General features: G+C 38.8%; 1 protein-coding gene across 1 annotated transcript in view; it reads right to left on the reverse strand.

The window, feature by feature from the left end:
- Positions 1-4,915: 4,915 nt before the first annotated feature.
- The window catches only part of LOC131681457 (uncharacterized), a 37,703-nt gene continuing 15,454 nt past the window's right edge, over positions 4,916-27,164 (reverse strand). Inside the window, exons 2-3 of the mRNA XM_058962255.1 lie at positions 6,487-7,289; positions 4,916-6,423 (exon numbers count right to left, since the gene is read on the reverse strand). Coding sequence (XP_058818238.1) covers positions 5,165-6,423; positions 6,487-7,289 — 2,062 coding nt within the window. The 3' untranslated portion in view covers positions 4,916-5,164. The remainder of the gene's footprint in view (positions 6,424-6,486; positions 7,290-27,164) is intronic.

Here is a 27,164-nt window from a genome sequence, read left to right on the forward strand (position 1 = left end):
AAAAATGCTGTTTCGATGATCCCGTCAATGCAAAATGACCGCACGCATCGGACTAAATTTAAGGTTGCACAGAGAATGCGTAAAATTTGCAAACGAAAAAAGCAGTTTTTTTCCACACCGTATGTCAGATCTTCATAAAAATCAATCAGCGTATGTAGAATGTTGTTACTGTACTGCTGATTGATTTTTATGAAGATCTGACATACGGTGTGGAAAAAAACTGCTTTTTTCGTTTGCGAATTTTACGCATTCTCTGTGCAACCTTAACACAAACTAAAGCTGTCCTAGTTGATAGTCCGGCAGCAACCCCACTTGAGTGGTTACTATAAATGTACTCCGCACTCTTTTTCAAGACAATTTCCATTTTTTCACAAACAGAATGTAACAACAAATGGCATGGTAACCAACTCCCTAGTAAACAATAACAACACAGTGTTGCTCGAAAATTTATATTTTGTGATTTCCGAGGGGTAATGTAATGCTCCGGTAACTTGAGGTGAATGGCAATGGACACTTTTTTCATTTAACTTTTCATAGAGTGGTACGTCGCACAGTGGCGGGTCTTCAAACAAAAGTTGGACAAAACCTCAAATGTTACCTAATTTGGCTGAAAATCACAATTTAAGCTAATTTTGAGGTGCTGAGCTCATTTTTGATGTCAAAAGTCGTAAAATATTAAATGCATTTTTCCATACAGTGTCATTGAACCTTTCTTATAACTATGATCCCGTTTTCATGATAGATTTTCCATTACTGTTCACCAATGTTAGCAATATCATAAAAAATGAAGAATACTACTTTAAATCCATTGTATAACATATTGGTTTACTGTAGATTGTCTAACAATTTTAAACAAAACACCATGCGCCTCCATATCAGCAACAAAGCTTCAAAATCTCCTTAAAAAATTTTGCGCACCTAGGCGCAGAACGAGACCATGATATTCGAAAAGTAGAGGTTATTTCCCATAGAATGTATACTATGTGACCGTTCCGAAATGATTCCGAAATTTGTACAGAATACATTAGTAAAAAAAGTATTTTTGATCTGACCACCTCAAACATATTTAAACTTTTTAGTCATAGTTCCAAGCAAATTTACCAAATGTATTTTATTCACTAACCAAGTTCTTTCGTTCCTCTACACAATGAAACTAGTTGTGCTAAAATCGGACCAAAATCAAAAGAGCAACATGCATTTGAAGTGAACAGAGCAATGATGGTTTCGGGAATGAAAATCAATAAAAAGTCCGGACTTTGCTACGTTTAAACTCATGTTAAAAATCGTGTTCTTATCCAATGATCATAAAATTTTGAATATACATCATTCAATATATGAGAAATCTAGAAAAAATATAAAATATCAATATTTCAAAAATAAATTTTTGAGGTTTTGGCCAGCCTCCAGCCACTGTGCGTCGTGTCGTTGGTATAAAGTTGAGCCGGAAATGAACTGGAATTCTGGCTGGTTCCAATCCGTATTCCGGCTCCAGTGACACAACCGATTATAACTACACTGGAGCCGAAATACGAACTGGAACCAGCCAGAATTCCGGTTCATTTCCGGCTGAGCTTAACTGGGTCAGGATGCTCGTTCGGATGTTTATATTTACTAAAAGAGCCCCGGACGCCATGCTTAATTTTGCAAGTATAACACTAATACACTCAAAAGCGTCAAATGTTCCCACTTTTCTCTTTTACTGGGTCCAACCCAGTTAAACTCATTCCGGAACCGGTTCGGATTTCTGAATGGAGTCATTATGGATTCCAAATCAAATGCAACAACCGATTCCGACTCAGAATCGGTTGTTGCATTTGATTTGGAATCCATACTGAATCCATTCAGGATTCCGAATCAAATTCCGAATAGTTTGACCGGGAACTAGCGAATTAAATTCGTTAGTTGGACCAGCGATGCCAGATTTAGAGGCATGTCTGTACTTTACAGACTTTTGATAGTCTCCTAAAGACGTAACCAGAAATCGACAGACTTTTGTAAGAGTAATAGTATTCAGCAAAATTGCACTGAATAACTGTATTCGAATACGAGTGATTCCTTCACACTAGTATTCTCTTTTCAATCTACTTTTAAACTAATATTCTAGTGTAACTAGGATTTACACAACCATCTATAAACTTTTACAGACATTTTTATTCTTGGCATCCCTGAGTTGGAGAAAGGCTGTGGCCCATCCAGCAAATCACGACTGTACTGCGATTATGGTGATAAATATTTCATTATTTCCTTGTCTGATCGAGCATAACGAAACGACCCAAGTAACCATTAAGCCATTAAGCCATTGCACAATATTGGCTATACATTTGCACTAATGTTCCATTGAAACTCTATTATAGCATTAACCATGCAATGAAGCTCTATATTAGCATCATTAATACATACATGCACAGCCGAAATATAGCATTATCGCTTGCTCTATATGCGCATATAGAGCTGACATAACGCGTGCATGCTTCAAGAATCTTTAAAGCATGTATGCTTTACATGTCCACTTAGTGCCATTGTAGAGCAAATAGCAAAGCCAATATAATGCTATCGGAATGCTGTTTGTCTATTCGTTATGCAACTCATCTTGAAGATTATATTAGGCATATTTCATTTCCTTCGATCATATGCAATATAGCCCAGGCAGCAAAAGCAGCGCACTTACCGTGAAGGACGAGGTTAGGTACCTCTGTTCGAGACTTACTAATGGTAATTTTCCTAAAACATTCATATCATCCCCGTAGAAAATTTGACAGGTGATTAATTTCCCAGTCGACTGACAAAATCGGGTGCTTCGGCGTCGACGGATTAATTAACTGGTGTTCTTATAGCGATAAAGAAACATCTAACTGGGACTGTACTAAAAATGTCAGGATTTGAATGTTTGGAGCAAGTTGTCGTACACGCTCCAATTCCAGGTCGATCGTTATGTATTTGCTGCATTTATCTAAAGCCGAACAGTGATCCTGATTTGTACAACATTCACTCCTCAGCAGTCTAAAGCATCCTGGACAAATATAATAGGCGCGACAATGTATTTGTTGTAGGCGATTATAATCTTCCTCATTTTTGGTTGATTTTTTGATGACGATTATAAGTACTACCTTCCTGAAATGTAACATCGGAACAAGAGAAGGCCATCACAGAAACGTTGGTCGCTGGTGGCTTGTACCAAATCTGCTCTTTTAGTGACGTGAATGGACGGACCCTCGATTGAGCTTTCGTTAATGACACATACGTGTTCGAACTGATTGAGCCTCCGACATCTATACTGAATGTAGACCCTCACCATAAACCCTTCGTTTAAAGTTTTCATGTCCGTTCTGATGATACAATTAACGACGACTTCAACTTTGATTTTACTCGGTGCAACTTCGATGAAGTCTCAATGGCCATTGGTGCACTCAATTGGCGTGAGATGCTGGTTGGAAATGACATAGATCAGGCAGTTGCGGCGTTCTATGATGCCATATATAAGATTCTTCTTCCTAAGAAACGTGTCAGCAGAAAAGCAGATTATACTGGAGCGAATAGGTTTTCCTGAGTGGGTTACCAGCTGGCTGCATTCTAACCTCTCACAATGATCCGCCTTCATTAGAATTGGCACCACACGCTCATGCGCATTCGTAACGCCAACCGGTGTGCCTCAAGGAAGTCATCTAGGGCCACTGATATTTCTCCTATTCATCAACGATCTCTGCACCCGCATCAAGTCTGGGAAACTATTCTATGCTGTTGATCTGAAAATGCTCCGTTCAATTGCCTCAGCACTCTACTCTGCTGTGCTCCAAGACGATATAACCAATATACAGGAATGGTGCTTGCTGAACGGTATCCAGATCAACGTCGATAAATGTAAATGTGATAAGTTTCGGACGTTGTAATAAAAGGCGTTGCGATTATACCCTTCAAGCCTGTGTCATCGAGAGGGTGGATTCTATCCGTGACTTAGGAGTGTTATTCAACAGAAAACTTCGTTTCACTGACCACATCACTGCAATAACGGCGAAGGCTTTTGCACATTTGTACAAGCATGGGCGCCATACAAAGCCGCCGTTCAAAGTAGCCGACTAGAACGCGTTCAGTGAAGTTTTGTACGATTTGCTCTCAGAAAATTGCCTTGGAACGACCCTATTCGTCTTCCGCCGTATAATAATAGATACATGTTGCTAGATTTGCCAGCGCTGAAGTTCCGCCGCACTTTCTTGCAAAGAATTTTCGATATGTTGTCGAACAATATTGACTGTCCCGACATTCTTTCAAGAATTCATTTGTTTGTTCCCCCTCGTGATATAAGGAATCATCCGCTTCTGTGGATTCCTAGGCACCGTACAGCAGTGGCGGATCCAGGAGGAGGGTCGTGGGGGTCCGGGCCCTCCCCGAAATTTTTTAACTTAAGAAATTTTAAAATAGTTTCTATTTTAAATTCGTTTTAAATTCAAAATCATTGCAAACCATATTCGACCACCAAATCTGATTTTAAATTAAATGAGAGTATTACATATTAAGCAATGTACAATGAACATTTCAAAATCGATATTTCGGACCCCCTCCGAATTTTTTTTCTGGATCCGCTCCTGCCGTACAGCGTATGACCAGAACAATCCGGTAGACAGATGTTGCAACAAATTCAATGAACTGCTTTAGTTTATGACTTCCATACCACTAAGTCTAGTTATAAGTTAGCAATTCGAAAATTTTAACATTGATACTAGCAATAGCATTAATTGTAATCTGTAAGGTATATACCGAAGACGTAGTAATAAATAAAAACGGATAATGACATAAAACTTTCATAATGACATAAAACTTTCATTTCAACATTTACGATTTAATCGTTCCTTTACTTGCAGACGTGATATCTATTATCATTCAAAATGTCCGGTGATTATAAAAAAAACATTTTATTGGTTTTGCGTGATAAAATCATAAACGCATCTTTGTCGTTCAATTGGGTATCGTATTTTATTTTAAATATTCGATCATTCTTAAAGAACTGCCTTTTTCCTCAACGATTTGAAAAGAAGTTAGCTGTTTTAAAACAAATTCCTTAATTTATAGTCCTTATGTATTTATCCTACGATCTAATCACAAAATAAATCACATTTATCGACCCTTTAATCTATAGAATAGTTAAACATATTCCAACAACACTGCTAATCTATCTCGTACAAAAGCAATACAACTTCATTCGATAATCGTCCACGCAGTAGCTCTGTTTCCCGTACAAGTTTGTCCGGCTAACACTGCCTGTCAACGAACTCTGATTTTTATAATCAATTCTGATCGTTGCTTCGAACTCTGCTCCGCCTGGTTTCGTTACAAAACGGACACTGATGTCGCTGAATTGATTGGTCGGTTTCTTGGATAATATTTCCTCCGTTGAAACACCCAGAGTTGCGTCCTCGATCGTATACAAATGAAGAACGCTGCACTGAGGATACTTCTTCAGCATTTGATTCAGACTTTCGACAGTGAAGCGTGTCGCAGTTACCACTCGATAGTCGTTAGTTGCGATCGGTTTGTGATTGTGGCATGTGCACCAATGTGCAGCGATCCCAGCATCTTCACAAGTTCGCGTGGGAGACATGGGTAGGAAAAGACTGATTGCCCGTGGAATGGGTTTTGTGTCAAGCAGTTCGGTGGAGCGTTTCTTGATTGTTAAATGGGTTATGGAAGCTAAGTCGACCAAGTCTTTTAATGTTTCGTATAAGTCAAAAGGTGACGTCAATTGCTGTCGATTCTTCCGTAGATTGCGAAAGGCGGTGGGATACTTTTGTTGGAACCACTCAGGAAGAATTATGTATAGGAAAGGTTGTCGCTCTTCCATCATACCTTGATATGTGTTGCGATAATTCCCCCACCGTATTCCATGATCACTTAGTAGAATAACGACATTTTTGTCCAGAAATTTTTCTTTCACCATGTGCTCGAGCAGATCTCTGTAGTCGTCATCTACCAAAGAAGGATAGTTCAGCAAATCATGCGTCATAGTACAAGCCCACAACAGTGAGAAACTGAGACGATTAGTCATAGTGGTCACAATCTTTTTAGCGTATTCCACCAGTATTTGAGTGGGATTTCTTCCACCTAGACAAAGCTTGGCGTTTGCCTTTTTATTGTATCCAATCGAAGAATCCGCTTCGCTGAAGAAACTTCTCAGATAGTAATCAGTGGGTTGGTCATGGAAGCCCTTCTTAAGATAATTGAACGTTTCTAGTGTGCTGCTATCTTCTGAGTAGATCGTACGATAACCAGCTCCAGCGAACTTTTGCCATATAAAAGGACACAAATCGAAAGTGCTGCTCGAGTTAGGAAGACATGCAGCCGTTAACTCATCTACGTCCAAGCCGGTCAACACTGGAACAAGATTTGGGTACGTGTTGTCGCCAACCTTGTTATATCCAAACATTTCAACAGCTGGAATAGAAAAAAAACCTCATGAAAACTGCTGCGATCATAGTCTGTTTATTTTTCATTTACCTTTCAGTCGATCAATCACGAACTCGGCAGTTTTGTGCATCTGCCTATGGAAGTTCAGTCTTGAAACACTGTCGATGCCAAGTATCATAACTCCTAATTTATCACCGTTTGGTTGAAATTTAGTTTTCAAATCGTTCTGAGTTTTTTCGCAGCGATCCTCGACGTTCAGTTTTAAAGGAACGAATGCAAAGTAGTCTCTATAGAAAATTAACTTATTTTTACTCGGATGAGTACAGATAATCGCAATAAATTCACTCTCTATCTCTATTCGTTCTCCATAGTCGAAGCAAATTTCCTGTCCGATGATACGTACACCGTTGTTGGATCTTCGTTCGAATGGTCTATAACAGCACTGAATCAAACTGGCATTCGTCAAATCGTAGTATCGATCAATATCTTCTTCCGTCAGCTGGAACCAGATCGTGTTACTATCGCTCTGAATTAATGCTGGAGTGCAGTTCAATGGCTCGACCTTTTGAACGTATTTTTGGATGTGCTCATCCATAATCGGTAAACTGGGCATTTTACAGCCTACCGTGTTAACAAAGTACGAACTGTTGTAGTTGAAATGCTGCTCATCATCTTTGGTAATGAATGCTTCCTCCCAGTATGGATTGCCGGTACCGCTCCCGTTAATCCACAACGGTAGGCTGATGCTGTACAAAAACACCAAGAGTATGCTCAGTAGTATCAGAGCTAGCTTTACACGTGCTCTGCGTGAAGGAATTTTGAAGGCGTGCGCCTTTCGCGAAGGACTACCCCGTGCTATTAGTGTTCGATAGTCGATTCCCTTCGGCATGGCTCTAGAACAAAAGAAAGAAATGGGAAATATAAAAATATAATCTTAATCAAGCCGATGTATAGTGAGTCATTAAAGAACGCAAAACACGAAAAAACAGTGAAACATAATTCTCGGGAAACATTTGTTTTTTGGTTGAGGTATACAGAAAAGGAATGTTCAAAAAGATAGGTGAAATTTCTGGTTGCAGTTGAAAACTGTAAAATCCAACCAGCGACCGGAGGTCTCTTATACCATTCGACTTAGTTCGGCTAATGTCTGTGTATGTATGTATGTATTATGTAAAAAAAAATGCACATCGGTTACTCGGAGATGGCCGAACCGATTTTATCAATCTTAGATAAAATTAAATGAAAGGTAAAACGTTCCCATAAACTGCTATTGAATTTCATTCAATTTCGACTTGCGGTTCCGGAGTTAGAGGCTGTTGAGTGCGGTCACGCATAAAATTCCCATATAAATTGGAATCAGCATATTAACTAAATGGTGCAGAACTTTATAAATTTTTTTTTATATATAACTAAGATTATTTAGGCCCAAATACGGTAGCTTAACGAGATCGATAATTCATTTTTAAGGTACATCGCACGTGTTAGTGGGGAAAGAGAAAGCCCCTCTTATGTTAGTAAAGGAAAAAGGTAGGAAGTGGGATACATATTGTAAAATTTTGTAAAATTGACATTCTCGTTGGCTGGTTGATGATTGTGGGGGATGTGCACACTTTATTGTAGTGGTTTCCGTCCTGTAATCGCAGGGGCGAGGGTAGGGTCGATATTTCGGATGATTATTGGCACTCCGATGCTGTCATGGACGGTTATCAAAAAAGGTATGCATCGTAGACTCGTGCAGCAATGCCATATTGTAGATACAGGGAGAGGTTGACGTGGTTCTACTGTGAATGAGAGGGGAAAATGTATTAAACTTGGACATCAATAGTTTTCAAAAAGGTATAGATAAGAAAAATGTAGGGATGGTCACGGCTTGCCAGGACGTCCCGGACTGGCACATAGGGTGATCTACTTCGGGCCCGAAGGGAATCTATTAGTTGGGACCTGGCAATACGGTACTCTGCGCACAGCCAAACAACATGCTCGATGTCATGATAGCCGTTCTCACAAACACTTTACTTACTGTTGTTTACTGTCAGCAAGCCCTATACGACGGAGATAAAGTCCCGGTTCACATCCAAGCCCTTAAACCAAGCATTCGTTTATACCTTCGGGATAATAGAATGTAGCCACCGTCCCAGATGCTCATTGCTCCATGAAGTTTGCCAACTTTCGAGCGTCCTCTGACGAGAGATACTGAAAAATTCATTGAAGCAAATTGGTCTTTCGTAAGTGTCGCCTTCTAATGCGCCCACCTTGGCTAAAGAGTCCGCCTTCTCATTGCCCGCAATAGAACAATGTGACGGGACCCAAACCAAGGTAATCTGGTGAGATTTTTCAGATAAAGCACTCAGATATTCCCGTATTTTCCCCAGGAAATACGGTGAATGCTTTCCAGGCTTCGCCGCACGGATGACCTCAATGGAGCTGAGACTATCCGAAACGATGAAGTAATGGTCTGAGGGCAGGGTGTCAATGATCCCGAGAGTATACTGAATGGCAGCTAATTCTGCTACATAAATTGAAGCAGGATCATTGAGTTTGAATGAGGCAGCAAGATTTTCGTTGAAGATACCGAAGCCTGTGGACCCGTCGAGAATTGATCCGTCAGTGTAGAACATTTTGCCGCAGTCGACTTGATGGTTTTTATTATAGAAAATATTTGAGAACACTTGTGGGCGAATGTGATCCGGGATTTCAGAAATCTCTTCCTTCATGGATGTGTCGAAAAAAACAGGTGGAGCAGAAGTATCTAAGAGATGAGCACGGTTAACGTTATACGAAGACGAATTGATGTTCTGTGCCATGTAATCGAAGTACATTGATGTTCTGTGCCATGTAATCGAAGTGCAAGGACATGAATCGGGTCTGAGAATTCCCTAGTGACAATTGAGATTTTATAGTAGTTTTATAGCCCCTGATAAAACTTAGATTGCACTTGTAGCGTGCTATAGAACTTCAATTGTTACTTGGGTTAAGCTCGACAAACCTTTCGAAATTTGCAATCACCAATGGGTTCAAAATATCGCATCGAATGAGAAATCGATACGAGAGGTCCCAAAAACGATTTTTTAGTGGAAGGACGCCCGCCAGCACTTCTAAACGCATCGCATGGGTCGAGTTCATGCAACCCAAAGCAATACGCAAACAGCGATACTGGATTCTCTCTAGTTTGATGAAATGTATGCTCGAAACGGAGCGAAAGCAGAAACATCCGTACTCCATCACTGATAATATCGTTGTTTGGTACAGCCTGATTAGGTCTCCTGGGTGGGCACCCCACCATGTTCCGGTTATTGTACGGAGAAAGTTGATCCTTTGTTGGCACTTCTGTTTCAGATACCTAATGTGACATCCCCAGGTACCTTTAGAGTCAAACCAGACCCAGATATTTGAATGTTGAAACCTGAGCAATAGTTTTATCCATTAACTGAAGCTGTAGTTTCGCTGGTTCACGCTTCCTGGAAAATAAGACTAGCTCAGTTTTCTCCGTAGAAAACTCGATACCCAGCTGGAGAGCCCAAGCAGATAAATTGTCCAAGTAATTTTGCAGTGGTCCTTGCAAATCGACGGTCTTTGGACCTGTAATAGAGACCACACCGTCATCTGCAAGTTGCCTTAGCGTGCAGGAATTGACAAGACATTCGTCAATGTCATTCACGTAAAAATTGTAGAGAAGAGGGCTTAGACATGAGCACTGGGGAAGGCCCATGTAGCTAAATCGTGATGTCGATAAATCACCATGCGGGAAATGCATTTGTTTTTCAGACAACAAATTTAGCAAAAAGTTATTTAAAATTGGTGAAAGACCATGCTGGTGCAACTTCTCATAAAGAATGTTGATAGAAACTGAATCGAAAGCCCCCGTAATATCCAAGAATACTGATGCCATCTGCTCTTTGTTAGCATATGCCATTTGAATTTCTGTTGAGAGCAACGCAATGCAATCGTTCGTCCCTTTGCCTTTGCGGAAGCCAAATTGTGTATCTGACAGTAAGCCATTTGCTTCGGCCCAATTGTCGAGGCGAAACAAGATCATTTTCTCGAATAACTTCCGGATACAGGATAGCATTGCAATCGGTCGATCCGAGTTGTGGTCGAAGGCTGGTTTTCCTGTTTTTGGATGGCGATGACACTCACTTGTCTCCAATCATGTGGGACAATGTTACCCTCAAGAAACTTATTAAATAAATTCAACAAGCGTCTCTTGGCAGAGTCTGGTAGATTCTTCAACAAGTTGAATTTGATTCTGTCTGGCCCTGGAGCTTTACTGTTACATGATAAGAGAGCAAGTGAGAACTCCACCATCGAAAACGGTGTTTCGTTCGCGGTATTGTAAGGCGACGCGGAGCGGTAGATTTTCTGTTCCGGGGCGGAATCCGGACAAACCTTCTTGGCGAAATCGAATATCCAACGGTTTGAATATTCCACGCTCTCGTTAGTACTGTTTCGGTTTCGCATACGTCGGGCCGTGTCCCAAAGAGTGCTCATCGATGTTTCTCTTGTTAACCCGTCGACAAACCGGCGCCAGTAACTGCGTTTCTTGGCTTTCATTACTTCAGAGGGAACTGGACAGCTTTAGTACGTGCACTATGGGTCACAAGGGCGGTTTTTCGGTACAAAAATCAATAACTCCCAAACCGTTCATTTTAGAAAAATTTTGTCTGAGAGAATATTTTTGGAAATTAAATTGGCTTTCTATTAATGTAAAATGTAACTAGGGTGGTCCTCTCGAACATTCTTTTCGAAAAAATATTTTTCGAACGAAATGGTGTAGCAAAGTACTTACTTCAGCAAAGTTGTAGAAAAATGTTTTTCAAGAAACATTTTCAAATGCATCAAAGTTATAGCATTATCGGTTTTCATGCTATAATTATTTTTCTTCTTTAACCTAGGGTGTTTCTGAAAAAGTCAGTTTTTTAACTATAACTTTTTAAGTAGTTAGTCTATCTTAATACTTTCTATGAACCAATTTTAGTACATTTCATTGCACATATTTTTGCTGAAGAATGTGAATCGATATCATTGTTCGTTATCGAGTTACGATCATTTTTTTAAATAAAAATGATAGTTTTCAATGACCTCTAAATCAGAAGGTTGCAAAAAGTAGCAGCTAAATTTGTACTTTTTCGAAAGTGCATCAAAAATACTATAAAGTATCTCAAAATCAACTTTTGCTTTTTTATCCTTCAGCGAAAAATGTTGACATCAACATTATGATCAAATGACATCAGCTTACGGCTGTTTTTAACCCATTCATGCCCAACTTTTTTCTAGTGCATGTAGGGTTTCAAAACTATTTTTCCTTGAAAACGGTTAGGTCAAGAAACACGAAAAGCCTATTTTTATAAAGATAGGTGCTTCCATGGCAGTGCTAGAAGCTGATCAATTTTTACCTTGTAATGCTCAATGCAATTCTCCTAGAATAATTACAATAGTCCAATTACGTAGAAAACGTAGCCAACGACAGTCTAAATTGATAAGTTTTATCAGTTTTCAATAATATTGCACCATAACGAAAATATATGAAAAAATCATTTTCCGTCGTCAACGTAAACTATCCCTGGCAGCACTGCTCCATCGGAATCCAATCAGACTAATTGCAATAACTTCAGTTCTAGAGCTGATCCTTGTAACTGTTAATACTCAAATTAAAGGCAATAATTACATTAATGAGCCTTACTTTGTGTTTTTGTGAGCAAATCTCGTTAAAGCTGTTTAAAAACGTTGTTGTCCACAAACAACATGGGCATGAATGGGTTAAGGGCCTGGTCATCGCCATTTAGCACCTGCTTTACTATATCAAAAAGTCGAGTTTTTAAATGATTTTTTGAGCTTGTCAAATATATGTACACTAATATTGAAAACGTTAGGCTCAGGCAGATATTTATTTTACTATTCTACATAACTATTTTATTATAATCGACATCATCATAATTATTATAATCACAATCATCAGCATCGTCGTCGCTATAGTTATCTGAATCGTGTTTCTTTTCCCAAAGATTATGTTTCCTTTTCCTTTTCAAGCACAATTCATGCACTCGGTTTTTTGGACGGCCTATAATTTTGAACATTATATAAACAATATAAAATGTAGAGCATGTTACTTTAAAAAGCGAATGAAATAAGGATTACCCTTCATTCTGTTCTGAGTAAGCGACGAATTTCTGTGAATGCTGGTTTGGGAGGAAGTGCATTTTTTTGGAACTGCTAGCAGCTTCTCAAAATATTTCGAATTTTTATCGAGCACTTTCGTCTCAATTTGATGACTATCTTTCCAAATTTGATCAAACCTTTTACATGTTTTAATTGCTACAGCTTTTGCATTCCGAGCGAAATTCTTTTTTTCATTTTCTCCCACATCAAATGATCTTATAATTTCCTCAAACCCAGCCTTTATTTTATTTCTATTTTCACCTTTGGTCACTTTCCAGAGATCGAATGATTTTCTTTTATCCATTTTAACGGAACTAATAACACAAAGCACTACACGCGTTCATCAAAGCAGTCGTCGGCTACTGCGATTCGATACATGAATGGGATTGATACCAATTAAACTGTCACGACTCGTGGTGTTGTTGTTTATATATGACATCGAAGGACAAAAAAGCAAAAGTTGATTTCGATATATTTGATAGTATTTTTTATGCATTTTCGAAAGAGTACAAATTTAGCTGCTACTTTTTTCAACCTTCTGAGTTAGAGGTCATTGAAAACTATCATTTTTATTTAAAAAAATGATCGTAACTCAATAACGAACAATGATATCGATTCACATTCTTCAGCAAAAATATGCACAATGAAAAGTACTAAAATTGCTTCATAGAGAGTATTAAGATAGACTAACTACTTAAAAAGTTATAGTTAAAAAACTGACTTTTTCAGAAACACCCCAAGTTAAAGAATAAAAATAATTATAACATGAAAACCGATAGTGCTATAACTTTGATGTATTTGAAAATGTTTCTTGAAAAACATTTTTCTACAACTTTACTGAAGTAAGTACCTTGCTATACCATTTCGTTCGAAAAATAACTTTTCGAAAAGAATGTTCGAGAGAACCACCCTAGTTACATTTTACTTTAAAAGAAAGCCAATTTTATTCCCACAAATATTCTCTCAGACATAATTTCTCTAAAATGAACGGTTTGGAAGATATTGATTTTTGTACCAAAAAACCGCCCCTGTGACCCATAGTGACGTGGTGTGATCTAAACAGAATGGTTTTAAACCCGAGCAAATGCTCAATCGTTACGTTCACGCGGAAACGCCATCCGACTCAGTTTAACTACCATTTCTTCGGCTCCAACATTCCAACACACTCTCACATCAAAGATCTCGGAGTCATCATAGATTCGGCACTAACATTCAAACCACATACTTCCTACATCGTGGATAAGGCGTCAAGACAGCTTGGGTTCATCTTCTGAATAGCGAAAAACTTCAGGCACGTATATTGTCTTAAATCGCTTTACTGCACGTTGGTCCGCTCAACGTTAGAATATTGTTCTGCTGTTTGGAATCCGTACTACCAGAACGGGATTGACAGAATCGAGGCTGTCCAACGCAGGTTCTTACGCTTCCCCCTTCGGCATCTCCCATGGCGAAACAGATTTCAGCTGCCGAGCTATGAAAACCGTTGCCAGCTAATACACCTCGATACACTCAGCATTCGGAGGGACTGCTCTCGAGCCCTGTTCGTCTAGGACTTACTCTCTGCCAGAGTGGATTGCCCTACAATCCTCGAACGTCTGGATCTTCAAGCCCGCGTTCGAGCTCTACGTAATAACTCTCTTCTGCGAGTTCCGTTCAGGAGAACCAACTATGGTTGCCAGAGCGCTGTTACCAGACTCCAGCGAATTTTTAATAGTGTGGCGACGGCCTTCGACTTCAACCGGACGCGGAATGCGATAAAAGCGAAAATGTTGGCAATTTTAAAATGTAATTAGTTTAAGCAACCACCATTGGGTCAAGGGGCCTGTTGGTGAAAGTAATAAATATAAATATAAACAAAGGTCTTGAATTGCCGAGGATCGATTATCGTCGTTCAAACATCCCCACTCTGTATCGTGAGAGTTAAAGTCTCCAAGAAGCAGGCGGAGCGAGGGAAGGTGTTCAATCGCGTTGGAGAGTCTTCGATATCCCATCATGGCCCTAGGAAGAATGTAAATAGAAGCAATGCAAAGATCTTTGCCTTTGATTGTTGTTTGACAAGCGACAACTTCAATGCCTGACATCGAAGGGAAATTGATTCGATTGAAGGAGTAACACTTTTTGATCCCTAAAAGTACCCCTCCATATGAGTCTTCTCGATCCAAGCGGATAATGTTAAAATCGTGGAAGTTGAGGTTTATATTAGAAGTAAGCCATGTTTCACATGGGGAAAAGGCATCACAATTATTGTAATCTAGCAAGTGTTTTAATGAATCAATTTTGGGGATAATACTTCTGCAGTTCCACTGTAAAACAGTGATCAGATCCGTGATTCCGTTTAATAAGTTAGCCATCGAAGGATGCGATCGTTGCAAGGAGGGGCCATTGTTCAGTCAACTGTTTTAAAAATATTCTTACTGTTGGTAGAATAGCAAACAGCAAGCTTTTCAGAGGATCGGTAATGTTGAAAGCTGTGAATATCCAGTCCACAATGTCAGAGAATTTAAGGAATCCCGTTTTAGGTTGAATTTCTGACTGTAAAAAGGGAGCACTTGGGATTTTTGGTGCCCCGGGGAGTCCTGGGAACTCCTGGTTGTATCTCAATTTCCCAAAATCAGGAGGTATTATCTTCGGATTTGTGGCAGCACTTCCAGTTGATGAATTATTTTTATTTTGTACCCTTGTTTGGGACAACCTAGGACCCTTACGAGGAAGTTCAGGTGCGTTTTGATTAGGTCTTTTCCTAGAGTTTCCAAGCAGAGCCAATGAGTGCCCCTCGCAAGGGTCGTTAGAGGCGTTATCGTCAGTTGGCAAGAGAACGAATGGATTTTCGGAGATAAGTGGAACAGCTCTTTTAAGCATTTCTGCGTAAGAGCGTCTGGATCGATCTTTGGCGGATCGCTTCAGTTTATCCGCGCGAAGTTTGTACGTTGGGCATGCCAAAGTTCATGCGGATTCTCCCCACAGTAAACACACTTTTCAGCGGGCCTACTGCAAGTATCATCCGCATGGCGTTCCCCACATTTACAGCACCGTTGCTTATTGCTACAGTAGGTGGCCATGAGACCTAGTTGCTTGCAATTGGAACAATTCATGGCCCGCGGTACAAACAAACGCACAGGTAGACGAGCTCCTCCCACTTCAACGTAGCTCGGAAGTGCAGATCCGGCGAAGGTTGCGCGAAACGAGTCTGATGGATAGTAATTCCCATCTTCGATGGACTTTGAGTGCAATTGCTTGCACTCCAAAATCTTAACTGATTGAAGGTTAGGGTGCTTAAAGCGACCAACCCCATCATTCATCAGATCATCGACAGTTAGACCCGCATCAGTTACCACACCGTCGATCTCCACATCACGAGAAGGAATGTAGACGCGATACTCCAGCGTAAAGAGGCTATTGCTAACGATACCATTGGCCTGTTTCAAGTCACCAACGACATCATCTGTCTCCGAATCAGATACACGTTCCTCTTCCCCATAATATTCGTCTTCGGAGGGTGATCCTTCTGTTTGTTCCATTTTGTTGCGGGAGCAACACGCTCGACCACACTATTTAACTTAAGTCAAAATAAAAAATCAAAAATAATAATAATAAAAAATCAATAAGAAAAGCAAAAAAACGATATACTTCACCAGTTGATTCCTGACGAGCTGGTAAGTGAATTGATCTTTCGTTTCTTTTGTCCGTCACCCGCGTGACCTTCACACAGTAGAGAGCTGGTATAGCTCGTCTAAACAAAGCCGTCTTTCAGGCAAGAAAACTGTTTAGTACCTACTAAACTGTACTACTTGACACAATTTAACGTTTATAATGTTTATAATGTTTATACTCCAGCCCTTGCTGTCGCCTAACTCAAGGTAATGTTACAACAAACAACGCGCGTGTGTAAACTGAAAGGGCGCTCGGTTACGAATGAGTATTTAGATCTAGTCTGCTCTAACTCGGCAAGATAAGGACACTAAAAGCACGCACGGTGACAAATTTAAGATTTTTTATTACGTGTACATTTAGGGTTGCCACACCTCCGGGTTTGACCCGGAGCCTCCGGTTTTCGGGAGTGATCTCCGGGCCTCCGGGTTTTACACCAATTTCTCCGGGTTTGGTTGAAAAAATGATAATTTAAACTGTTTTGAATTTAATTGATTCTTTTCTAAATATTTAATAAATATAAGTATGGTGCATGTACTATTTTTCTGGGTCAGACTGGTCCACCAAATATTTATGATTTCGTCGCGAAACAACGAAAATGAAAAACAAATCAAATTTATTACAGTTTAACCTTCCCTAGGTGTTAACTTTTTGTTACGAATAAGGTGTTAGCGGGACATATTGACCCCGATTTCGAACTTAGTTTTAAGGCACATTTTCAGTCAAATCTACATGAACTTGTACCCGAATTGTTTGTTGAAGTTTCAATTTTCAATTTCTGGTGAATATAACTGTTTTTGACCAGGTTGGCCAGTGGAAATCGGTGCCGAATGGGGTCATGTTTGGCATAAAAAGATGTATGCATCAATTCGTTGTTATTACTGGAAAATCGACCCTATTGGCCACATAATAACTCTCCGGAGATCTGGAACATCCGTGGAAATTTGCCCTAGAGATCTGAGATATTTTCGAAGACATATAAGGGTATATCATTGACATAAATTCGTTCTTGTGACTGCGACAGGAACCCTTTGATCTATCGGATGATCCGGCGTAGAATAGGCCAGTTCACAAATTTGGTTCCAGACATGGTAGCTTTCGCAAAGTACTTTTCAAGGTTTTGTGGAATTCATTCATTTTTGTGCTTGGGACATGAACTCGAATTGACTCGTCCTGCAATAACAGTTTGGGAGTATCAGTCTGGCAGCACAGGTCACGTTGCATCCGCGTGCAATCAAGAGTAAATTTTCGAAAGGTTCGTTCTATTATTGTAAACAAAGATTCAACTATCAATTCAAGGAAACTAATAACACTTCCAGGTAGACTAACACCACAATAATGAGGAGAAACGATTCGTCGTCAAGATGGTGATGTTGGTTTGCGCGGAAGTGGCATGTTTCGAAATGTTTACTTATTTTACAGTTCGTTTTTACGCGATGCCGTAAAAATGAAAAATTGCGTTCGAATTGTTGTTTTCGACAGAGGATTCGTGTTTTTGAAGAAAAAATCCTAGCAATGTAAAACTAGGAAAGATGGATTCTGTGTTTACAGAAAGAGTCACGTACATAGTGATGGGGACCTTCAAGCGTACTGAGATGCCCTCTACAGAAAAAAAATCAGAAATTGTAAACAAACCTCATTGTAGTTTGAGGAGTTACCTGATTTTTCTTTGACTGTCGAATGACACTTTATTTCCCCTATACGCACACTGTAAAATATAATGACTAGGGGAAAGAGGGTAACAGTGGAACTATGAAAACAATACGTTTTCATAGTTCCACTGTTACCCTCTTTCCCCTACTGTTCTTTCTTTTCGTAACCCGAATGTTTGTGTTAACTTTGAATGACTTCTACTAAGTTCCAAAATAAATTAATCCGGAGTGAAAACCAAACCACTCTTTCATTGCTTGCTGAATTTTATCGAAGGTTATATATTCTAATATACTGATGATTGTAACAAAGGTGAATATAATCATGTTTTTTGGCTGATTCAAATAATTTTATTTGTAATATTATTGATATCGACAGCAATACTTCACCTAAATGCTAGCTATACAAATACGATTTGAGGGAAAATATCGGAAGAAGCATTTCTCTTTCGTTTGATGTTGGGTGATGTATAATGTATCTATCTCTATCTATAGCTCAAAAATATATAGATTTGATTTGTGCGTTTCACTGCAATACTATTGTACCTGATATGGATATAGATGGCATCATGCTAATATATAACACTCTCGTTCAGAACCACATACAGCCAGACTTGCCAGTTGCCAGATTTGTTCATCTCATTGTCTAAAATGTTACTATGTTATGACTATTTTAGACAACGAGATGAACAAATATGACAGAAACTTTTCTAACAAACAGCATCAAAGAGGTAAAGCGAATATATTTAGGAATAGAGCGAAGCTAGGCTACCCTATATTAGAATATTACGTGCTACATCACCTCGGGATTTTGTCACAAAATTTCAATAATTATTATGTATGAGTATTTTTGGAACGGGCTTGACGAGTAGATGATGGAAATGGATGTTGGAACCATTTTGAAACCCAATATGGCGACTTCCGGTTGAGCAATATTCTTGTTAATCCTTACAATATGTTCCAAACATCATTTTTCATCATGTACTCGTCAACCCCGTTCCGAAAATACCCATATTGCTGATTCATCTATACCGGAAGCCGACATCTTGGATTTCCAAATGACATACGACATCGATTTCCGTTATATACTCGTTAACCCCATTCCGAAAGTACCCAACTTTTATTAGTAATTGTTTATTTATTTATTTATTTATAAGAGTAAGTAAATGGAGGTTTCAGTGTATCCTTATATGTTTTCGAAAATACCTCAGAGCTCTAGGACAAGGTTCGTGAAGAACATGTGTAGCTCATAAATACGAACTCATTCTAATGAAAACAGAACACCTAAGACCTAAGGTCCAATTTTATGAATGGACCAGTTCAGCAAATGTTCCGAATCTTCTGGATGGTCACTATGTGAACAATAGTCAATTTTTCACTCGGAACTACGAATTTATGCGTATGCAATGTGAACAAATGTTTTCGACAAAAACTTCAGAATTCTAGATTCATAAATTAGCCAGTTTAACGGTTGTTCCGGAACTTCCGAATAATTTTCATGTATAATCCAGAGTAAGTATTTGAATCAGAGTATCACTATCATTTTAGATGGGATTTTATATAAGTTTTCAAGAATATTACAAAACTTTGGGATCAGTTTCAATGATTGATCACTTTGTCACTTGTTCAATAATATATGAAATACTATTATACTGCCGGAATCGGCATCGGAATTGTAATCCGGAACATTCCATATCGGTCGTGTCATGTACAAATTTAATATATACATTCTCATTTTTGTTTTATTTGCATTTATTATTAGTATTCTGTCAATAAACCGATGATTTACGATGACGGTTCTGCATACATCTTTTTATGCCAAACATGACCCCATTCGGCACCGATTCCCACTGGCCAACCTGGTCAAAAACAGTTATATTCACCAGAAACTGAAAATTGAAACTTCAAAAAACAATTTGGGTACAAGTTCATGTAGATTTGGCTGAAAATGTGCCTTAAAACTAAGTTCGAAATCGGGGTCAATATGACCCGCTAACACCTTATTCGTAACTTTTTTTGTACAGCCCTTCAGGAATGCCCGACAATTTTGAACTCAATTGAAAATCGTTGCGCTCCATGAAAGAGGAAAAGTCAAGAAATTCCAAACTGCTAGGTGCAAAACTAAAAAAGTTAGCGCATTTTGAAAGTTCATTTTGGGTCATATTGACCCCAACACCTAGGGAAGGTCAGGGAAAATAATATTTCGCTATATGTTACAATTAATATTTTGCGTACACTGAGTCGCTCAAAAGTTATTTTCCTGCAATTTTACGCAATAACTTCGTTGTTGGTGGTGCCTATCTGCAGCTGCATCAAGGGATGGCGGGTTTGTTCTAATCTGAATGACTAGGTCAACACAAAACGAGTGCTTCCGGTGTTGTTGCTGCTCTTGCAGCGACCCCCAACTGTTGGATATGGGGGTAAGTTTTGCCCCTTTGTTGGAACGTCTGGTGACGAATTACCGAGACCACAAAGTACTTCTCCTTCTTCTGTTAGTTGTGGATCAGAGCAATGCTCCTTCGACTTATCCTCCGCAGCGAGAATGGCTGGTGCTTTTGTATTCTTTGCGCTTAGCCGGAGAAGAGAAACTGTACACTAATAAAACCGACAAAACCGTTAACAAACAGTTTTATTTTGACGATATAGACGAGATCACTCTACGGTGATTGTGAGGTAATTTTGATAATTTTCCAATCAGCCAAGATTAAATTTCATGACAAATTACAGAAGGAATGAAAAACTATATACACACGTGTGTCCTGTCGTCTCGTGTACAAATAGCTTAAAGTCTAAAATGTCGTGCAAGCATTTTGATTCCACTTTTTGTTTGCTTTGGTTTAAAGTCCTCCACCCTCAGGTCAGTAAAAATCTCCGGGTCAACGACACTCCCGAGGTGGCAACCCTATGTACATTGTGTTATAATCCTGAAATGTGAAACTACACCGTAGCGGTTGATGCTAAGTATTGACGTACCCATGCGTCTATTCATGGGTGCATGACGTTGACAATGATGTACTAAAGAAAGGTGATATGAGATTTGATAGTTCCAGATGTTCCTAAAGGTGTTTCGAGTGATGAGTAAGCAAAAAGTCCGATCAATTCAATCTTAACTTACTACAAGACCTGGCGAAATCGAGTTATATGCCCTTGTTATTGTTCAGAGCAAGCTGCGTACGCTAGATCACGAGCCAGTACTGTAGGCAGATGACATATCAAGAAAACCATGTGTTTTCAGGGTTCTTAACAACGAAGCAAAGTTCTTGACCCCAATTTGTACGCAAGCCATTGATTGTAAGCCGAATAATTAATAAATTAGTAAGACACCCTCCATAATAGGGTGAAAATAGGGACTTTACCCTATAATAATTTCACGAAACGTGTATACCCATTTTACCCCAATTCTTCGCACAACTTCAGTTTGAAATTAATCGTGGCTCTATAGTTAGAATGGCTGCACCAAACGTGTGCACTCGTTTTTCCCAAATTCCTCCAGCATCTCAAGTATAAAGCTAAACATGACTACATTTCAGAAAGAGGATGAACGGGGCTGATCAAAAGCAGTAATTCTTATGCAAAAAGTCCGGAAAATCGATTGAAGATAATTAGAATTTTTTTTTTTTACGTTTTAACGACATTCAATTAGCTAGAGATTACTGGGTAGGGAAAGTTATGAAACTTAGAGCCATAGTACTCAAGTGAGAGCAAGGATGTGAAGTAAACAGATCGGAAAACTAGAAGTGGCAGGGTCATTAGAACAGGCTTAATATCGTGCGGGCTTAATTTTTGCCTTCTGATAATGAGGGTCGAGCTTAGGCAGAATAACTACGAATCACTCGAGTTCACTATGCATAGTGAACTCGAGTGATTCGTAGTTATTCTGCCTAAGCTCGACCCTCATTATCAGAAGGCAAAAATTAAGCCCGCACGATATTAAGCCTGTTCTAATGACCCTGCCACTTCTAGTTTTCCGATCTGTTTACTTCACATCCTTGCTCTCACTTGAGTACTATGGCTCTAAGTTTCATAACTTTCCCTACCCAGTAATCTCTAGCTAATTGAATGTCGTTAAAACGTAAAAAAGAAAATGTGACTAACATAGTCGAAATAAAAAAGGGAAAAAAAGAAAAAGATAATTAGAATGACCGCACGTAACACATGTACTCGTTTTACCCCAATTCTTCTCATAATCAATAGTTCCCATAATAAATGTGTACAGACTCAATATTTCAAGAGAGGCTAAATGCGACTGATCAAAAGAAGTTTTTAACATAACTGCAACGTTGCAATGTTCATATTTTGTGGTCGGTCGGTTTCCTCTATTGAAAATATTTCCAATCTAATGCAGATGACACGTTTATTTAGCGCAACTTGTTATTTCTACTCAATGACTGGCAACTGTTTTTCCTCGGAAAATGATTTATTTTCCTTCCTATCCTATCCATCCGAAATGTAATCCACTTTTCAATTTGGTACTATTTTGAGCGCACAAAAAAAATAAATCAGCAGACATTTGGCTAGCTTCCAGAGTGATTTGCTGGTCAACACAGATTTAAGCGTTCGCTTTCTATAGCACTCCAGCAATATTGAAGCAATATTGAAGAAAATGAATGTGTTGTGTAAATGTTAGCATATTTCCCCAAAATTTCACACGGTCTATATCAACTGAAAGAAACGGCGGCGCTTTCAAGCTTCACAGTGTTTTTAATGGCGAACACGGTTTAAAAGAAGCCTGTAAATTTGCATTGAATCAGATGTAACAAAAAGCATCCATCAAATATAACCGGAGACTAATCGAGAGGCCTCGATCTAGCTGGGACCTAAATGGCTAACATACAGAGATAAGCAGAATTTCATACCGTGCTCAGAAAACGTTGGATTACAAAAGGATATCCGGGAGCAAAGACAGAATTGGCACTTTTTGCAAAATTGATAAGATTTATTACATATTTGTGTTTTGGGTCCATCGATACACATCTTGGATTTTCACGTCACTTACAAATTAGTCAAATTCGACTGTAAACAGTCAACTCATGAATGGTCATTGGAAGCGCAGGCACACAAACACGATTTGAATCACAACTGTCGCGCCGCTTTTATTATTATATTGTTAGTAACAGAACAGATATATTGTTGCCAATATACACGCATCCCATCGATTGCAGACCAATGGTTCAACGAAATAGTGTGATTCCCTCCCTCATGAAATAAAAATATATGCGTTACCCGGAAAGTTAATTTTACTTATCAAAGCAATCACACCCGCTTTTACTTATAGATACATAGGTGACGAAGCTAACTTGGCAAAGACCACATCGGTTCCGCAATGCTATGTAATTATGAGAGGAAAACGACAGAGAATCGGGAAGTAGGGGGATGCGCCACAGAAAATAAAAACTCTCTCGTTGATCCTCCAGGCGATGTAGAAAGAAAATTGAACATGGTGTGGATACTAGATATAATATGAGAGTATCAGTCGTAAAAAGGATTTTTGATTTCACCCGAATGTAGATATAACCGCATCTATAGGACACAGTGTGAATTGAAATAACGCGCTTACTGTTTGGATGGGATCGTTGGGTCGGATTAATTTGAAATGATGGAATTTATTAGCCGTAGATAGTCTGATAGCAAAAGAGTTGCTTTCCTTGCGGAATAAGTTTAGACGATACTGCAGATTGGTGATCATCTTCACTATCCGTTTCGAGTAACTCGATTGCGATAGCTGCAGCCAATCGGAATATGTAGGTACAAAATGGGACTTAGATTGAAATTACAGCAAAGTCGTACACACAACACCATTTGGTTTGATCAATCGAAAACTCTTAGCAAGTATGAAAGTCGGAAAATCACTGTATATTATTATTTTTAACAAGAATGAGCTAATACTTAATGGTGTTGCGGACAGTGTCACGAGTTTAATATCCATGAAAGGCACCGGCCGGTAACCCTAAGAAATTATGTCATCGCCATAATTGTGATAGCAATAGCTACATTAGGCTATATATAGCTTTGAGAATCAATCGAACTGCACCAGACAAAGTGCCAAAGTTGGACGACCGGCAATGGATACATGAAGATACATGCAAGCAATACAAATCGAATTACCTATCTGTTGTTATAAAATACGAGATGCAGCTCCATCGTCAGTAGCATCAGTAAAAACTATGGCGAAGTGTTGCATTCATTGACAAAAAACTGACAACACACGCTTCATGTCTTGATTTTGAATAACATCTTGACAGGGCATCTCTACTCTATTGTTGTTCACAGACGATGCAAGTTCAGCTATGAATTCATCGGAGCTATCATTCTCGACCTCAATTTCCTATAGATTTTTCAAGGAGATTGAAAATGACATTTTCATGTCTCGAAAATAACAACTCACACTTTGTCGTCAATGCTCGTTCTGATACTAGGCTGCTATATGATGAATTCAGCATAGCTTTTATAACTAAGTGAGACATAACTTTAATTGAGTTGGCTTCGCCAATAAACAGTTACCGTTATGCCTTCGAGGTAGGAGATGCCGCCAAGTTTGTGTAAAAGCACAATGTGCTCTTGTGACACAGATATAAAGCTAGTGCAGTTGGAAAACTTGTGCAGACAGACAGTATGGAGTCAGAGCAGAAAATGGATTTTCTGGTTAGAAGATTCGTGCCGAATGAGCTATAAAGTTTGTCCAAAAATGTGTATAGCTACATGAGCATTTTTACGGTAGATGGTTCCGCCATGCTGGATTGAATCTGTTTGCCATGTTCGAACCTTTCTATTTCTTATAAAATAAAGAAGTGTAAGCGATGTTTGGAAATTGTGTGTATATTAATGAAGGTGTGATTCTGATTCATTGAACTAAATACTAATAATGAGACCTGGGGTTACAGTGTTGTTTATCTCATGCGAGTCCTGTAAATGTTCAATGAATCAGCTAAAACAAAAATTTTCTTCAAATATAACGAAATGCTTGTTGCGATATGAAAATTGCATGATCTTAGCCTTATGATGATGATGATGATGATGATGATGGTGATGTGAACTCACCATCAGTGCAAGGACTACGCCAGTGGCTGCAGTTACTTTTAACAGTAGAGTCAAATGTTGCTAGCAACCAGCCCGGGGACAACTTGACAGTTCCCATATATACAACTCATAAGCAAAATTTGTGGTGATTTGGTGATGTCATGGCGGCTTAGTAGAGCGACATTTGAAAAAGGTCTATTTTATATACGAAGAGAAATACATTCTAGACTGAAAAATTACTGATTTATTAAGTGTTTTCATTCATATGTACCTAACTGCTATTATTGATTATGGCCTATAGTGAATCGTATAGTGTATCCATAATAAAATGGTTGGAGTTTTTTAGAATAAATAAACCATTTGTTGGGTATACATCGTCGCGATGGTGCTATTTGCTTTATTTGATTTGTTATCATTTGCATTCGGTCATAAATTCATGTATTTTTAAAACTAAATCTTAATCTCCTTTGAAAAGAATGATTTTTGTTAGCTTTTTTCTAACTGAAAGTCTAGATGTTTTGAAATTCTTGACATATTCATCAATGCGATATTTAAAATAGAAATCTGCACACAACTTAATTAATAAATTTCGATGATTTGAGACTGCATTTTGGCTTAAGATGTGTTTTGAGATGGCATTGAATACTGTTGAATGATCGCTTATTATCTTAAAGATGGTTCGATTCATCATTATGTCGAAATATTTCTCGAAATTAATAGAATCTAATTTGTTCGTAAGAATCGTGAATTCCATTTCTGCCACTTTGCAAATCAGCAATAAATCTTTGTTTACCTCACCGTTACTCGTACCACGTAGTAATTCGTCCAAGCATGCATCGCACTTAATTTGGCGAATTAACTTTGTTTGGACTACAACCGCTATTTTGACCATTGCAATATGAATAAAGTTATCGTCCACAGTTGTGCATGATACATAAGATTCGGTATCATAACTGTCGTGCAATGATTTTTCCACATACGAATCGTCGCACCCTGTTCTACCATTTATCGATTTCAAATAGAATCCTCCTTTTTCTTCAGCGTGCAGCATTTTAATTTCATCGAAGTCAAAGCAATTGGCATAAGCAGTCAACGTCACGTTGTTGTTTTTAATTAATCGTTTGTATGCGGCTTTAAACTGTATGGTAGTAGGATTATTGTTATTGCCTCCCTTTGATCTTATAGCTGAAAAAAAATGTTTCAATATGATCTTGACTATAACGGTAGCATGCTATTTGATCCAACTCAAACATTTCTTCCATATATAGTTTGCATATCGGAGAAACTTTGTATGGCAGTCAGAAATCCAACAAATCCAGTCTTATTTGGTGATTGAACAATCGGCACCCAGAACTTTTTCCCTTGTCTTTCCTGTTCGATGCTGATGTTATTGATATATCTAAGACCCTCGTGAAAGAGAGAACGACATCTATCGATATTGTTTAAAACCTTTAGATGAGCAATGTTTACTGTTCAGCACGTCGAATAGATCATTGAACAACCTTATGAATCTGATTGTTTCCTCGCAACCGTGGAAGTCAGAATTTGTCGTTCTAAGACATTCGAGAGCATCCGCTACACTTTGGCTGAGGGTCTGGGCAGCTAGATCAACTCGCATATTTTCATTTTGGAAGCAAACATGTCGATTAGTCAGCTTGCTAGCAATTTTGAGTCCACGAACATTTTGTAGCTAGTTCAACTTGTCAATATACATCCATACCACGAATCCACTCTTGGTTTTAAAAATTTGTTTTGCAAAAAGAGTGTTTCTCACGAGTTTGAGCGTATGACAGACATCAAGTAATATGAAAATTGGCTCGTTTGTGCACGGATGCGGGAAGTTTGTTTGAAAACTGTCTCCAACCTTTAGTGATGCACCTAAGGCATTCGCTGTGCTGATATTCGTATTTAATCCATCGAATGTGTGTGCTACAACCGTTACACCAATTTGATGTAAAGCGATTATAATATTTTCAACCAAGCTTGATTTTTGTTCTGTATCCAGAGAGTTTATGAAGAAATACGCTATAGGTATCTTAAAATTTGTTTTTACTCCAGTCACCATAAACACTAAAGCGTCTTTGGCTAGTGGTACATCATCAGAAACTTCAGGTAAAAATCCCGAAAACTGCACAGTTCCTTCCATTTTCTTGGAATACTGATTCCATTGCAGGTGCTTCCGGATAGACATCTCGTCCATCATTAAACACACTAATAATCGCTCTTGTTTCACTTTTAACTGATTAGCCATTGCCTCCAATGCAGCCATGGCTTCGGCCGTTACACCTGGCTCGCCAT

This window comes from Topomyia yanbarensis, chromosome 2 (genome assembly GCF_030247195.1).
Source record: "Topomyia yanbarensis strain Yona2022 chromosome 2, ASM3024719v1, whole genome shotgun sequence".
Lineage (NCBI taxonomy): Eukaryota > Metazoa > Arthropoda > Insecta > Diptera > Culicidae > Topomyia > Topomyia yanbarensis.